This window comes from Hyperolius riggenbachi, chromosome 4 (genome assembly GCF_040937935.1).
Source record: "Hyperolius riggenbachi isolate aHypRig1 chromosome 4, aHypRig1.pri, whole genome shotgun sequence".
NCBI lineage: Eukaryota > Metazoa > Chordata > Amphibia > Anura > Hyperoliidae > Hyperolius > Hyperolius riggenbachi.
The window spans coordinates 52,694,804-52,708,124 of record NC_090649.1 but is presented as its reverse complement, the minus strand read 5'-3'; the positions used below and the strand labels follow the sequence as shown (position 1 = coordinate 52,708,124).

At 44.1% G+C, this 13,321-nt stretch overlaps 1 protein-coding gene across 1 annotated transcript in view; it reads right to left on the bottom strand.

Annotated features, from left to right (window-relative positions):
* Positions 1-341: 341 nt before the first annotated feature.
* RP1L1 (RP1 like 1) overlaps positions 342-13,321 on the bottom strand; it is a 70,432-nt gene continuing 57,452 nt past the window's right edge. The window contains exons 3-4 of the mRNA XM_068280040.1: positions 12,792-12,963; positions 342-6,959 (exon numbers count right to left, since the gene is read on the bottom strand). Of these exons, the coding sequence (XP_068136141.1) occupies positions 1,534-6,959; positions 12,792-12,963 (5,598 nt within the window). The 3' untranslated portion in view covers positions 342-1,533. The remainder of the gene's footprint in view (positions 6,960-12,791; positions 12,964-13,321) is intronic.

The following is a 13,321-nucleotide window of genomic DNA, read 5'->3' as shown; positions in this document are numbered from 1 at the left end:
CAAGGTAGGACTGTGGAAAAGGTGGTTGACTGAGAGATTTAGAGTGGGGTAGATGTGGGGTAGGCCATTTTAAAGAAATGTGTTTTGAGGGCTTGCTTGAAGTAGAGATGGCCCGAACCGTTCGCCGGGCGAACATCTCTGGGCCTTCTACTACTTCCGGGTCGCTATGACCCGGAGTAGTACGCCTGCAGTGCCCGGCGGAGCGCGTCCTAGATCGCGCTCCTGTTGCCGGGCACTCTCTGCGCATGAGCGTGACGTCGTTCATGACGTCACGCACATGCGCAGAAAGTGCCCGGCAACAGGAGCGCGATCTAGGACGCGCTCCGCCAGGCAGCGCAGGCGTACTACTCCGGGTCATAGCGACCCGGAAGTAGTAGAAGTCCCAGTGATGCAGAGATGTTCGCCTGCGAATGGTTCGGGAACCGTTCGCGACATCTCTAGCTTGAAGGTGTTGAAGGAAGGAGAAAGTATGAGGGGGAGTGGAAGGGAGTTCCATAGGGTGGGGGCAGTTCTTCAGAAGTCTTGTAAGCCTGCATGGGAATGAGAAATGTGTGGGTAGGTCAGGAGGAGATAATTGGAGGACCGGAGAATCTTTCAGTTAAAACGCCTATAGTGTGAACTGTGCCATAGGAAAACATGGGCATTACTTTGAAAGTCAGTTGTCCTTTTAGTTTTAACTGAGAGCAACTGATTAAGTGTAAACGGGGCCATTCCAGAAGATGCCTGGCATCTTATTTAGATTCTTTTTCTGGTTTTACTCCTCTAAGCCTAGGTGTAACTTATGTTCAGGTGCATCTTATGGAGTGAAAAATACACTAAATTGGCTTTATCTAGAAATTGGACAGAACTAATTTATTTTTCATTAGAGATAATATGCATTTTATTGGCCCATGTCCAAGCTGCATACAGCTTGCAATAAATCTGTATAAATGGCAGAACTATTAGCATCAAACTGACCATCTCACCTGTGGTATTGTGAGCCAATCACGGTCATGGCCGGATTTGAGGCAAGGCCACAAAGGCCATGACCTAGGGCATGAGGAAGCAAGGGGCGGGCAGCGGGCTGGCACACTAAGGAAGTTAGACTGCCAAACATGTAAACCACAGCAGTCACAATCACAGTCCGTGGCTGCATTGCTTCCACAGGGAAGAGTATTGGAGCACTGGTCCTGTGCTCCCTCCAAGGGCGGGGTTGGTGATAGTGGGCCTTGGGCGGTAATATATCCAAATCCGGCCTTGATCATGGTCCTGGATCTACCGGCCAATTAATCTTTGTGACAATGCTAATTAAATCAAGAAACCCAACAGTGCCGCAGAAATATTAAGTTACAGTTTTAAGTGAAGAAAAAAATGCTGCTACAACTTTTTTTTGTCTTTAGCCATACTAGCAATATAATGTGAATAAATTAAATATGTGGAAAAACAAATCATAAATTGCGTTGTAAGTATAGTTTCTACCATTTTTTTCTTCAGCGTGGGCTTGTGTAACTTCCCATGTCGGTTGCAATTGAAGATATCTAAAAATTAGCTTCCCTAAAAGTCAAAGTCATCTTGATCAAGAACATCATCCTCCAAACCCTTCTTTGATTCATGGTCTTCAAAACTTTCTTTGTTGTTCACACACACCTTCCCAGTACTTACACTTTTAGTTATACCAACTGGGCTTGCTCGTGGAGAGTCCCCGTCCTCCTCTTCAGAACTCTCAGGGTACATTTGTGATTTTTTGCTGTCCGAACCGTTTGAATGTCCATTTGGTGATGTTTCTCCTAAGGAATTGTTCACTTCTTTACATTCTTCCTCTGGTTCTTCGGCAGAGCCATTCTGTGTTATAAGAGAGGCTTGACCCAAACAAGATTTTTGGATGCATGAACTGTGAGATTCCACGGTTTCACTTTCTTCGCTTTCAGAGTCTTCCTCTGTGTTGATGACAGGGTTATCGGATTTTTTTTCTTCATGACAGTCACCATTTTCTGGACATTTATCCATTGCATCACCATTATCTGGCAAATGTGGCTCACCCTCAGAATCAGAGACCTCTGCAGTTTCCTCATGTTCAGATGCCACCTCTTGACCAGGTTTCTCACCTAGGTCTTCAAGGCAATCCTCTTGCTTATTTTGATTTTCCTCTTCACTCACTGCTGTATTGTGGTCATCTTGTGGGCAGTCTATGCTCAGCTGTTTTTCTTCAACACCTGTAGAAATGTTGTCTGATTCCTCAGTATTGACATTTTCTATTTCATCAGCTAAGTCCCCAGAGGACTTGTTCTCCACTTCAGAATCTTTGTTCTCCACTTCTCCACTCACTGCTGTGTTGTGGTCATCTTGTGGGCAGTCTATGCTCAGCTGTTTTTCTTCAACACCTGTAGAAATTTTGTCTGATTCCTCAGTATTGACATTTTCTATTTCATCAGCTAAGTCCCCAGGGGACTTGTTCTCCACTTCAGAATCCTTGTTCTCCACTTGTTCTTCATGCATAGCTTCACACTGAAGATCTTCTGTTTCGCAGACTTCACTTTTTTCAACTACAGATATGTCCTCCTGGATATCACACTCATTATCTTGATTCTCCTGTTCCAAAATGTCTGATTCTGTTATTTTCACTTTGTCAGCTTCACATTCAGTAGGTTCTTCATCCTTTCCACCATTAGAACAATCTTTTCCTGTTGCAGACTCCTCATCTTTTTTACATTCCTGAACTGATGAAACGATTGCGCCATTATCATTTGCTTCATTTTGCTCTCTCTTTATCTTCAAGATCTGCTGAAGGTCAAATGCTTTAATGATGGGAGCATCCACAGCAGGAGGCTTTGGCCTAGCTAGTTTTAATGCCCTCTTTTGTCTTATGCATTTATCACATGGGCAGAAGTCATCGTTAGCTAGTCCGCTGCTGTCATCAGCAAAAGAAGCACTGAACGTAAGATCTTCTTCATCAGTTTCACATGAGTCATTTGTGCCTCCATCCTTGTTTTCACTACTTATGTAATTGTGGATGGACTTTCGGTGCAGTGCTTGCAGGCGTCTTCTCCTTTCTTCTGCCAGCAAAGAAGATTTGCGCCTTGGACCGTCATCAGGTGGTCTTGGCACCTTATTTGCAGCTCGACTTTTAATTTTCTTCAGTTCATTTGAAATACTTTTCTGAATCCTTTGGCTTACCTCGTTCTTAAGCTCCAGTATCATTTCGTCAAGGTTTTCATTGTCCTCTAGATTCCACCTCACCTTGAATTCGTTCATGGCATTCACATAATGAGTCATAAACTCTTTCTCGATTTTTTTCAGTAGCTTGAGTACCCAAACTGGGTCTGTCTCGCCTCCCAGATTATTAGAGATTGGATCATTTTTGCCATTTGAATCAGAGGTAGATATGATGGTTGATGGACATTCACTAGGAGAATTGATGCAATTTGTCTCCTGTGAGTTAGACTCGTTGGATTTTGTCTCATTCCCGCTATGACTATGAATGTTCATGGTGTCACTCATGCTCGTGCTTTGTTCTGCTGCAGTTTCTGTATGCTCATTATTTACGATGTTCATAGGATCGCTATTTTCATGCTTTACAGCAGTGTCTTCTACATCTCTGTCAAAACTGTTGCCCACCTTTTTCTCATTCATATTTTCATCCATGACACATGGTTTAGCCTCATCAAAACCAGCATCAACAGCTTCTGATGTTGGTGGCTGACTAATATCGTCATCTTGATCTGCAGAAATAGAAGGTTTCTTCACACATTGTGGGATAGATTTAGCAGTACATTCCACTTCTTCAGCTACTGCCGTTAATTTATTGTCCTCTGACTTTTCAGTTGTCACCATGTTGTCACCTCCACCAGTTATACTGCCATCACCAGATCCACCATATCCGCTGTTGATATCAACTCCAGAAGATGAAACAGGAGTCAGTTCATCCTCTCTCGAATAGTGCTTTACAGACTTCATACTAGTTATACTCTTACTGTTTGGACCTTCTGACCATAGTGCCTGAAATATGTTTAATAGCTCAATGTACTTGGGAGTATTTAAGTCATTTGGGATTTTTGTGGGATCTTTTGGGCCATCATCTAGAAGGTGAAGACTCGCAAGACATGAGATCAGTACTTTTGCGGAGTTGCTGAGCTTTCTTCCCATCGTTCGTGATACTTCTGGTAAGCTGTTCGACCGGTCAAATTTGGATTCCTGTAAAGGATTTAGCAGTGCTTTCATTATTTGCACAGATGTATGTACATGGTTCGGAAATATCTTTTTATTACAAGTAGACTCAACTGTTACGGCATTGTTATTTTCACTATTTGTTTTGAGGTTATTGGCTAAGAAACGTTCGTCATTTTCTACTTTATCACACAAATTTGTGAACTCTGTCTCATTGATAGTATTGATATCACCCACATCAGTCACCTTTTCTGCTTGATCATTGGCCTGTATTTCTGTGACGACTTCATTCACTTCACCAATGTCTGCTTTATCAGAGTCCATTTTGGAAGCTTCATTTTCCATACTGACCTTTTTCTGGCATTCTTCAACTTCATATTCGACAGCCATAGTCTCTGAGGGTATTTTCTTTAGCCATTCATTTACTACCTCTTCTGGGGTCACATTAGGCAATGCAGAAGGTATAAGCTCATTGTGGCTTTCAGAATCGAGTGATCCTCCTTTGAGTTTTCTTTTTGTAGAGCTAGAACTGTTTTTGCGCTTTTTGGTATTGAGAATATCTTCTGTACTATTGCACGATGCAGCATTTTTTAGCATTTTGCAGGTCTCAATACTGGTCTTTGAGGCCATCATCCCCTTTGATGCTGGGGTTGAAGACCTTGAGCTGCCCATCTTTTCTCCATTCATGTTTTTCATTGGGTCACTGCTCAAACTGGCACTGGAATACTTATACTGAGATGATCGCAAATGCCTGTTGACTGGTTTATCTTTTGGTGGTGATGGACTATGGATGCCATTAGCATCACAGCCTGATATTTTGCTACATGTTTCAGAAGCTTTTCGCTGGTCAGTTGGCTTTTCATCTTCTTGACTGTTTTGAGACATCTCTCTGGCACTTCCTTTTGAAGAATTCTGATCACTAACTTCAGGGGAAACAGGTTTACTTTTGTTCTCAGCTGCTGATGAAACTCTTGAGCTAAGACTGTAGTTTTTGTCCTTTTCTGGACAGCTTATGTTATTGCATTTAGAACTAAAGGATTCCGACTTACTCGATGACCGTGAAATAGGAGGACTGGCTAGATCATTTTCATCTACAGTAGCTGCTGTGCAGTTTTCAGATTCTCTTTCGTGATAGGATTCTGGAATTTCTTTACAACTCTCCTCCTGGTCTATTACTTGTTGGTCTTCTAGCTCATGAGCTAAAGTTGGCTCTGCCAGTGGCGGCATTGACTTGAGAGATTGGTTAGACTGAATGCTCTGTCCACGGCTTTCACCATAGGATTTTCTACTCATTTTGGAGCAACTAGATCTACCGTCTGCTGTAGTGGCTTCACAGGTCTCTAGACTTTCCTGGTGATTTAACATTTTCTCCCTGTTTTGTTTAGAAACATCAGACAATGCAGGAGAAGAGCATGAAACTTGATCATTATTTTGGCCACAGGACTTGTTTCGTCCATTCCTTTTGGATGAAGTTTTGGAATGACAGCTTGATTTGGTTGAGCATTTATCACACTCACTACTGTTGGATCCCAGAGTAACATCTGGTGTTGCATGCCCTCCATTTTCTTTCCCATCAGTTGTATTAAGTTCATTTGTGGCCTCTGGTTGTTGAGTGCATTCACTACCGCTGTGTTGTTCAGAAGCTTCATTTTCTGTGGAAATGCCAAGCATGTTTTTCAGAGTCGCTTTGGCACTAGTTTCATCTTCTTCTTCGTCTTCTTTGTAGCTTATGTTGGACCCAAAGCTCTTGGAGTGAGTACTGCTTCTTTTGAGCAGACTCTTCCGACTTGTTCTGGAGCGCAGTGAAGATTGTGAAACTGCACTGACTCTCTGGCTGCAGAATTCACCCCCAGAGCAAGGTGTGGGTGACGTTTCATTGCAGTCTTCAAAGCTTCCACCTTGACTTTTCAAGTTCGTCTGTCCTTCAGAATGCTGACTGTGCAAAGATGTTTGACTCCTGTGGCTAGAACATGACCTGTGCTGGCTGTCTCCTGTGTTCTTCCTGGGTTTATCTGAAGATACATCCACATCTGAGGCTGCAGATGACTGACCACTACGACTTGTACACTGACTAACCATTGAGTATCTTATAGTGGTCTCTCCATTTTCTCTGGTTTCAGAATAGCAAGTAGATTTGTGAAGAACATGCTCTGTGTACTCTTCCGAAGACATGCTATGGAGACTACCTGCGGATGTTTTTTCTTCGCACGCCAATTTGTGATGTGAAGAAGTGCTGGAAGCTGTTGACTGAGTTTGCCAGGTTGCCCTCTTCACGTAGTCCTCTTTTGGGTTGGTATTGACATGCATTGGGTTCTTCCAAATGTCATAGTCTTGACATTGCATGCCACAATGTTCACAGTACATGTCCTCTAAATCTGCATCGTTGAGTTTTGAACTGTACGAGTCAGCATCACACGGGTAAAATGACTCATCTGTCTCGGAATATGTCTCTGGGTTCTCTTTTTTGTCATTTTCATCACATAAATAGAGCTGCTCACACTTTCCCTTGCCGGATTTTTTTATTTGTGTGGACCACTGAAGGGTTTCCTCGTTGAGAAGCCGAAAACGCACCTTCATCTCCACTGAAAGACTGCCGTCCTTGTTCACATGGACCTTTTTCTCAATGTCATCGTTCACAAGCGAGTGCGCCGTGTCCTCTGATTTTCCATGTGGGCTAGAGGCGAAGCCGCTGTTAGCCGGTGACATGTTCGCACCATTCGGATAGGATTTCTCTGACGACAGGGAGAACCTGGTCTTATTGCTGGATGCAGATCGAGGATGGATAACGCTCTTCTTGGCCTTAAGTCCGAAGTTTGCTGAAGGGCGTCAACATGCCAAAATAAAAGAAAACATGCATTGATTAATGAATGCATTCAAAATGGAGGGCTCACATGATGACAATGTAAACAGTTTGTTAGTTTTGTGTTTAACCCATTAGCAGCTTCAATAAAGTTATTTCATTTGAGATAAGTACACTCCTTTTGACCACAGTGTGCTGAAAATTGTTGGAATGCTTTGATCTCTCTCTACTAGCAAAATATATACAAACTGAAAGCAGAAGTTCTCTGTTATTGTCTAACACTGCCCCCTAGTGACAAGTGACCATAAATACACATTACGGCAGTACTAATTAGAAGGAAGGTAATGTAATAAAGAAGACCTTTTTTAAAATTTGCTAAAATAAATTTGCCTGGAGCACTAGTTGCAAGACTCTAAATAAATTGGCTGCTAGAGGGCTAAGTGAATTATAAAACTTAAACAAACCTAGACCCAGGTTCCCACCAGTATCAAATAGCTAAAGAACGGACCTGCCCAATATAAAATTGATCAATATTTAGATAAAATAATTGGTTGTTCCCTAAACCTGAGCATACACTATACAATCGCACCGTGGATTGGTGCCGCGATCAACCTATCATCAACATTACAATCACCAAGAACAGCCATTCCTGATCTCGTATTAGGTTGATTGTGGAAAACACGATTTATTGCCCAGTTAGATGTTATTTGTCTAATCGAATGTCTTATTGGGCAAAACAAATGGTATAGTAGTTTTACTTTTTGTAGGTTTTCATTGTGCTTATTGAATCTAATGTGTAATCTATTTAAAACACCTAACCCTAATTTTGTAGACCCAAGAAAAATTTTCAGCATTAAAAAAAAATAATAATAATAATTGGGGGAAAATTGAACACTTGTGTGACATTGGTCAGATGTCTGTAAAGTTACAATCAGTCAGAAAAATAGATTGTAATTCTAGAATTGAGACGACATTTAAATAAACTGTATGGTGCACCTTAAAGGGATCCCGAGGTGAAAGATATACGGAGGCTGCCATATTTATTTCTTTGTAAACAATGCCAGTTGCCTGGCAGTCCTGTTGATCTTCTGGCATAAGTAGTCTCTGAGTCAAAATGCTGGAACAAGCATATGGCTAATCCAGTTAAACCTGTGTCAGCTGAGTCAGAGTACCCGATCTGCTGCATGCTTGTTCAGGGTCACAAACACTGGTTCGCACGACAGCCGGGGGCCCCAGTCTCTCTCACTTAGGGCTCGTTTCCACTATAGCGAATCCGCATGCAGGCATCGCATGTGGATTCACATAGGCAATACAAGTGGATGGGATTGTTTCCACTTGTGCGTCGTGCGGGTGCGTTTTTTCGCGTGCGGGGGAAATCTGCACGGCAGAGCCGCCAGATTTCGTGTGCGGCAGGAATGCTTTTAATAGGGAAATCGCATGCGGCTTTTTCATGCGGATTTCCCCGCGATTTCGCGTGCGATTTCGCATGTAAAGCTATGGAGCTTTACACAGGCAGTGACATGGTTAAATTCGCCTGGCTCCTTGTCATGCGAAATCGCATGCGAAATCGCTGGGAAATCCACATGCGGAAACGCATCCGCATGCGATTTTGTCCGCGGTGGAATCCAGGCGATTCCGCACCGCAATAGTGGAAACGAGCCCTTACTGGGGCCCCCAAACCACCATGCGATACCCAGAGGGAAATGTGGGCGAGCCCTGGCTCTCTCACTTCCAGGGACTTCGCCCCCATCACCTCCAAACTGAATGCAAACTGCAACACACACAATTGCTCACTACCAGTTCAGGCAATTTCCTACCTTTATCTGGCCAGCAGGCGCCAGTCAGCCAATCAGGTGTACGGTCATACACCCTTTGCCTGTCATACCGATGTCTGAACTGGTAGTGAGCAATTTTGTGTGTTGCAGTTTGCTTGTTCAGGGTCCATGGCTAACATTATTAAAGACACAGAATAAGGAGGACTGCCAGGCAACGTGTATTGTTTAAAAGGAAATAAATATGGCAGCCTCTATATTTCCTCACCTCGGGTTCCCTTTAAGAAAAAGCAAGATGGCAGTGCCCATGAAACAAAGGCAGGAAATTCTGCAGCAGTAGCAGCAAGGTGAGGTGACACTAGGTAAACAATGTTATTTGTAGGGTTGGTCAATGAGATACTTATTATTCTAAGTCGATGCAAATGTATGCAGATCCAACAAATGTAACAACTGGTTCAAATCCAAGCTGCATGAATTTGCATAAAACTGGCACAAACTCCAAATTATTAGCATTTCATTGACCATCCCTAGTTATTCATAAAAGGGACCCTAGATTAACACATGGCGTACCCCAGGAGATACTTAGGTTGAGCTCAGGGGGTACCTAAACTTGTCACTAGCAATCCATCACAGTATGTTTATTTTAATTAATAAGTATAAAGCAATATTTGGAAAGCATTTGTAAATAATTTTGGAGTACTATTATCAAATATACTGTATATGACAGTCAAGGGGTGCTTAATTGAATCCGAGGAGAGAGTTATTTGGAGGCTGTCATATTTATTTCCTTTTAACCACTTGAGGACCCTGGGCTTACACCCCCCTATTGACCAGGCTATTTCTTCCTAATTAGGCCGCCGCAGCTTTAAGGCCTCGCTGCAGGGCCGTACAGCTCAGCACACAATTGATTCCCCTCCCCCTTTCCTGCCCACCAACAGAGATTTTTGTTGGTGGGCTATGATTGCTCCCAAGATGTTTATTTATTTTTTTATAAATATTTATTGTGGGTTTAAAAAAAAAATAAAAAAATAAAGCTATTTTATAATTATTTTTATAACCCTCCCACCCGCCGCCAGCCTATGACAGCGATCGGCTGTCGTAGGCATCAGCCTATGAGAGCCGATTGCTCCTGTCTCCCCCAGGGGGACAGCCATGTCACTCGGCTGTTCCCAGTACAGCGCTGCCTTAGATTGCAGCGCTGTATAGTGTTATTAGACTACGTTAGTTGCCGTCTAACAGTCTCCTGGTGGCGATCACCACTGGGAGACTGATGGCGGAGCGGAGCTCCGTCATTCAAGCGTAGATGCACACGCATTGGCACGCGCAAACTCCTGCAAAACCCTGCCCCAGGACTTGATGCCAATTGGCGTTAGGCGGTCCTGGGGCTGCCACCGCATTTACGCCCATCGGCGTGACATGGTCGTTATCAGGTTAAACAATGCACGTTGTCTGGCTGTCCTGCTAATTCTCTGCCTCTAGAAGTTTGGTTCAGGTTTGCTTTAAAGGGTACCTAAGATAGCGAGGAAGAAAACAATATATACATACCCGGGGCTTCCTCCAGTCCCCTCCAGGCTGATCGCTCCCTCGCCGCCTTTCTCAGCTGCGTCCATCGTCCGCAGTTGGCCCCGGAAAATCCTCTGGTCGGCGCAGGTGCAGTCCAGCCACACACAGGCGCTCCCCCGTAGTGCTCCCATAATGGGTACTGGAGCACCCATGCGGCCAGGCCGCACAATTCCCCCCGGCCCGTAGGACTGTCCAGGGCCAATTGTGGACGATGGAGGCGGCCCAGAAGGACGGTGAGGGAGCAATTAGTTTGGAGAGGGCTGGAGGAAGCCCCAGGTATGTATATATTTTTTCTTTTGTCCCATCTCAAGTTTACTTTAAGAAGTAACTGCAGACAGTGAATCACTGCTTAGTTACGAGGTGTTCAGAATTAATTTAGTTTACATGAAAAGAATTAGGAAGATTGAGGAGCCTCGAGTTCTTCCTGGTGGAACCAGGTTCTCACGAGACAGACTAGTGCTCTCTGCTGGACCTTTAAACTTTGAAGTGCGTTTGTACAAGTTGCCTCCTGCCCAAGATCAAACGTGCCTCCAGGACCCCTTGGATTAGCTGAAGATGCTAAAGCTGAAGGGATCACCACTGTGGGACGCCGCTCCTGTTTAGACTTTTCTGGCTGCAAATCCAAGCCTGAGCTCCGAGACTTAACCACCGCGAGTGTCACCGGTCTGCTGACGCTGCAATCAGTTTTATGGTGAGACAAAGACATAACATTGGTGGGTTTGTGATGCCCTGCCTTCTCCTCATTGGCCAGAGACTCTGGAAAAAAAAAGTTTTTTCACCCACTCCCACTGTCGTCTTTATGTGCTGGGATAATTTAGAAGAGTCTACGCACCATTTTCATGAGGGTAAATGGTAATTTGTAGAAGGCGTGATGTCTGTTTACTAAGTGAAATCAGAGCTTAGTAATGAGTGGCATAAAATATAAACTATTATTCTCATAAAACATTTGGTTTCATAGTAGTTTCATCAACTTCCCAGCAGCCACTAGTGAGAATGGAACGCAAGATGTTATTTAGAGATACATAGAAATATAAGATGTCCCTTTTTCAGCTGTTTGAATAGGGAAATGAAGGGGGAGTTAAAGGATACCTGAACTGACTGAGAGGGATGTGGAGGCTGCCATATTTATTTCCTTTTAACAGTACCAGTTGCCTGGCTGCCCTACTGATTTTTCATGCATCATTATATACCTGAAACAAACATAGGGCTAATCCTATCAAGTTTCAGTCAGAAACATCTGTCAGAGACATTAGAGGCAGAGGATCAGCAGGACAGCCAAGTAACTGTTTAAAAGGATGGCATCATCCATACTTCTCTCACTTCAGGTGTCCTTTTGTCATAGACTGTGAAGGTGGACTCAGAGTTTTATAAGTTTCATAATGTGACTTGTGAACTTCATAAAGCTTTGCAGAAAATATTGTAGTACTAACAATTAATTGGTTAAAGGACTCATGAGGTGACCAAAAAAAATGTATTTTTACTTATCTGTGGCTTCCTCCAGCCCATACAAGTCATGTGTGTCCCTCACCGCAGCTCCTGTCTTCTCTGAGATCCCACTGGCAGCCCCTGTAGTTATGCTCCTGATGAGGTGGGAGTGGGCACATACCCGCGCATGAGCAGAAGACACCAACCAATCCAGGGGGACGGTGATCTTCAGAGGCTGCCAGTGGAGACGGGAGAAGAGCTTTGCTGCAGTGAGAGACAAATGTGTCCTGTAGGGACTGGACGAAGCCCCAGGTAAATAAAACTACATTTTTTTTGGTCACCTAGTGAGTCATTTAAAGGGGTTCTGTGGAGTCATCCAATAAACAAAAACAGACACTTACCTTGGGGCTTCTATCAGCCCCCTGTAGCTGTAATGACCCGCGCCGTCCTCCACCGATCACTCCTTCCCCGCCGCCACTCCCGGTCTAATTACGCGTGTCTGTGGCAGCGCGACTGTCGCCGCGCACTGCGCACTCCTGCTCGCGTCTCCGGGAGCTTACTGCGCAGACGCAGTACAAGAAAACCTCATACTGTGCCTGCGCAGTAAGCTCCCGGAGACGAGAGCGGGAGCGCGCATTATTCGTCTTGTTAGATGAATAAACTGCCCAGCGGTGGGGAACGAGCGATTGGAGGAGGATGGCGAAGGACATAACAGCTACAGGGGACTGATAGAAGCCCTAGGTAAGTGTCTGTTTTTGTTAATTTGATGACTCCACAGAACCCGTCTCTGACATAGGAGACCAGGGTTCGATTCTCGGGTTGAATCTCAACTCTCTCTTCCTATTTAGTAAACCCCTATTCAGTAAGGAGTCCTTGGCCGACGCTCCCTTACACTGCAGGGAGGCCTAATGAGTGCGCCCCTAGTGGCTACAGCTCTCAAGCGCTTTGAGTCCGACGTGAGAAAAGCGCTATACAAATGATGGAATTATTATTGTTATTACAAATGAATAATAATAATAGCGTTAACAAGAAAGCTTCATACATAATGATTTGGCAACAATGATCATGAATTGTCAGTGTGGCCTCACCATTTTTCTTGTTGTCCATGACCTCGCTGTTGCCATTGTGTTGGGATCGGAGGCCCGGTAGCTTTTCAGTGGTACTCTTGTGCACATTTTCCGATTGGATGGGTTTAAAGGGTTCTCTTCCCCCACAGATGAGGATGCTGGGTGAATGCAAAACAGCTTGTATGTTCTCAACCTGGAACAAAAGGATTACATAACTTTTAGATAACGAGAAAGGTTCAATAGCAGGTCACCATTTACTGTCATGCTAAATCTCTTAACCTCGATCACATACCAGCTTTATAAGGTGTCAAGAGGACCATCTTTTTGAGTAAATATATTTGAGACACACCTTCTCTCACCACACATCCAGTCATGCTTGTGCCATGTCACACCCATCCACACCTCTAGTCATGTCCCTATCACACTTCCAGCCAAAATTCTAGGGACACACTTACTGCCCCACCTCTAGTCATGCCCCTGCCACACCTACGGTCACACACTTGCCACATTTTCTGTCACACCTCTAGTCATAGCCCAGCTACACCTCCAAT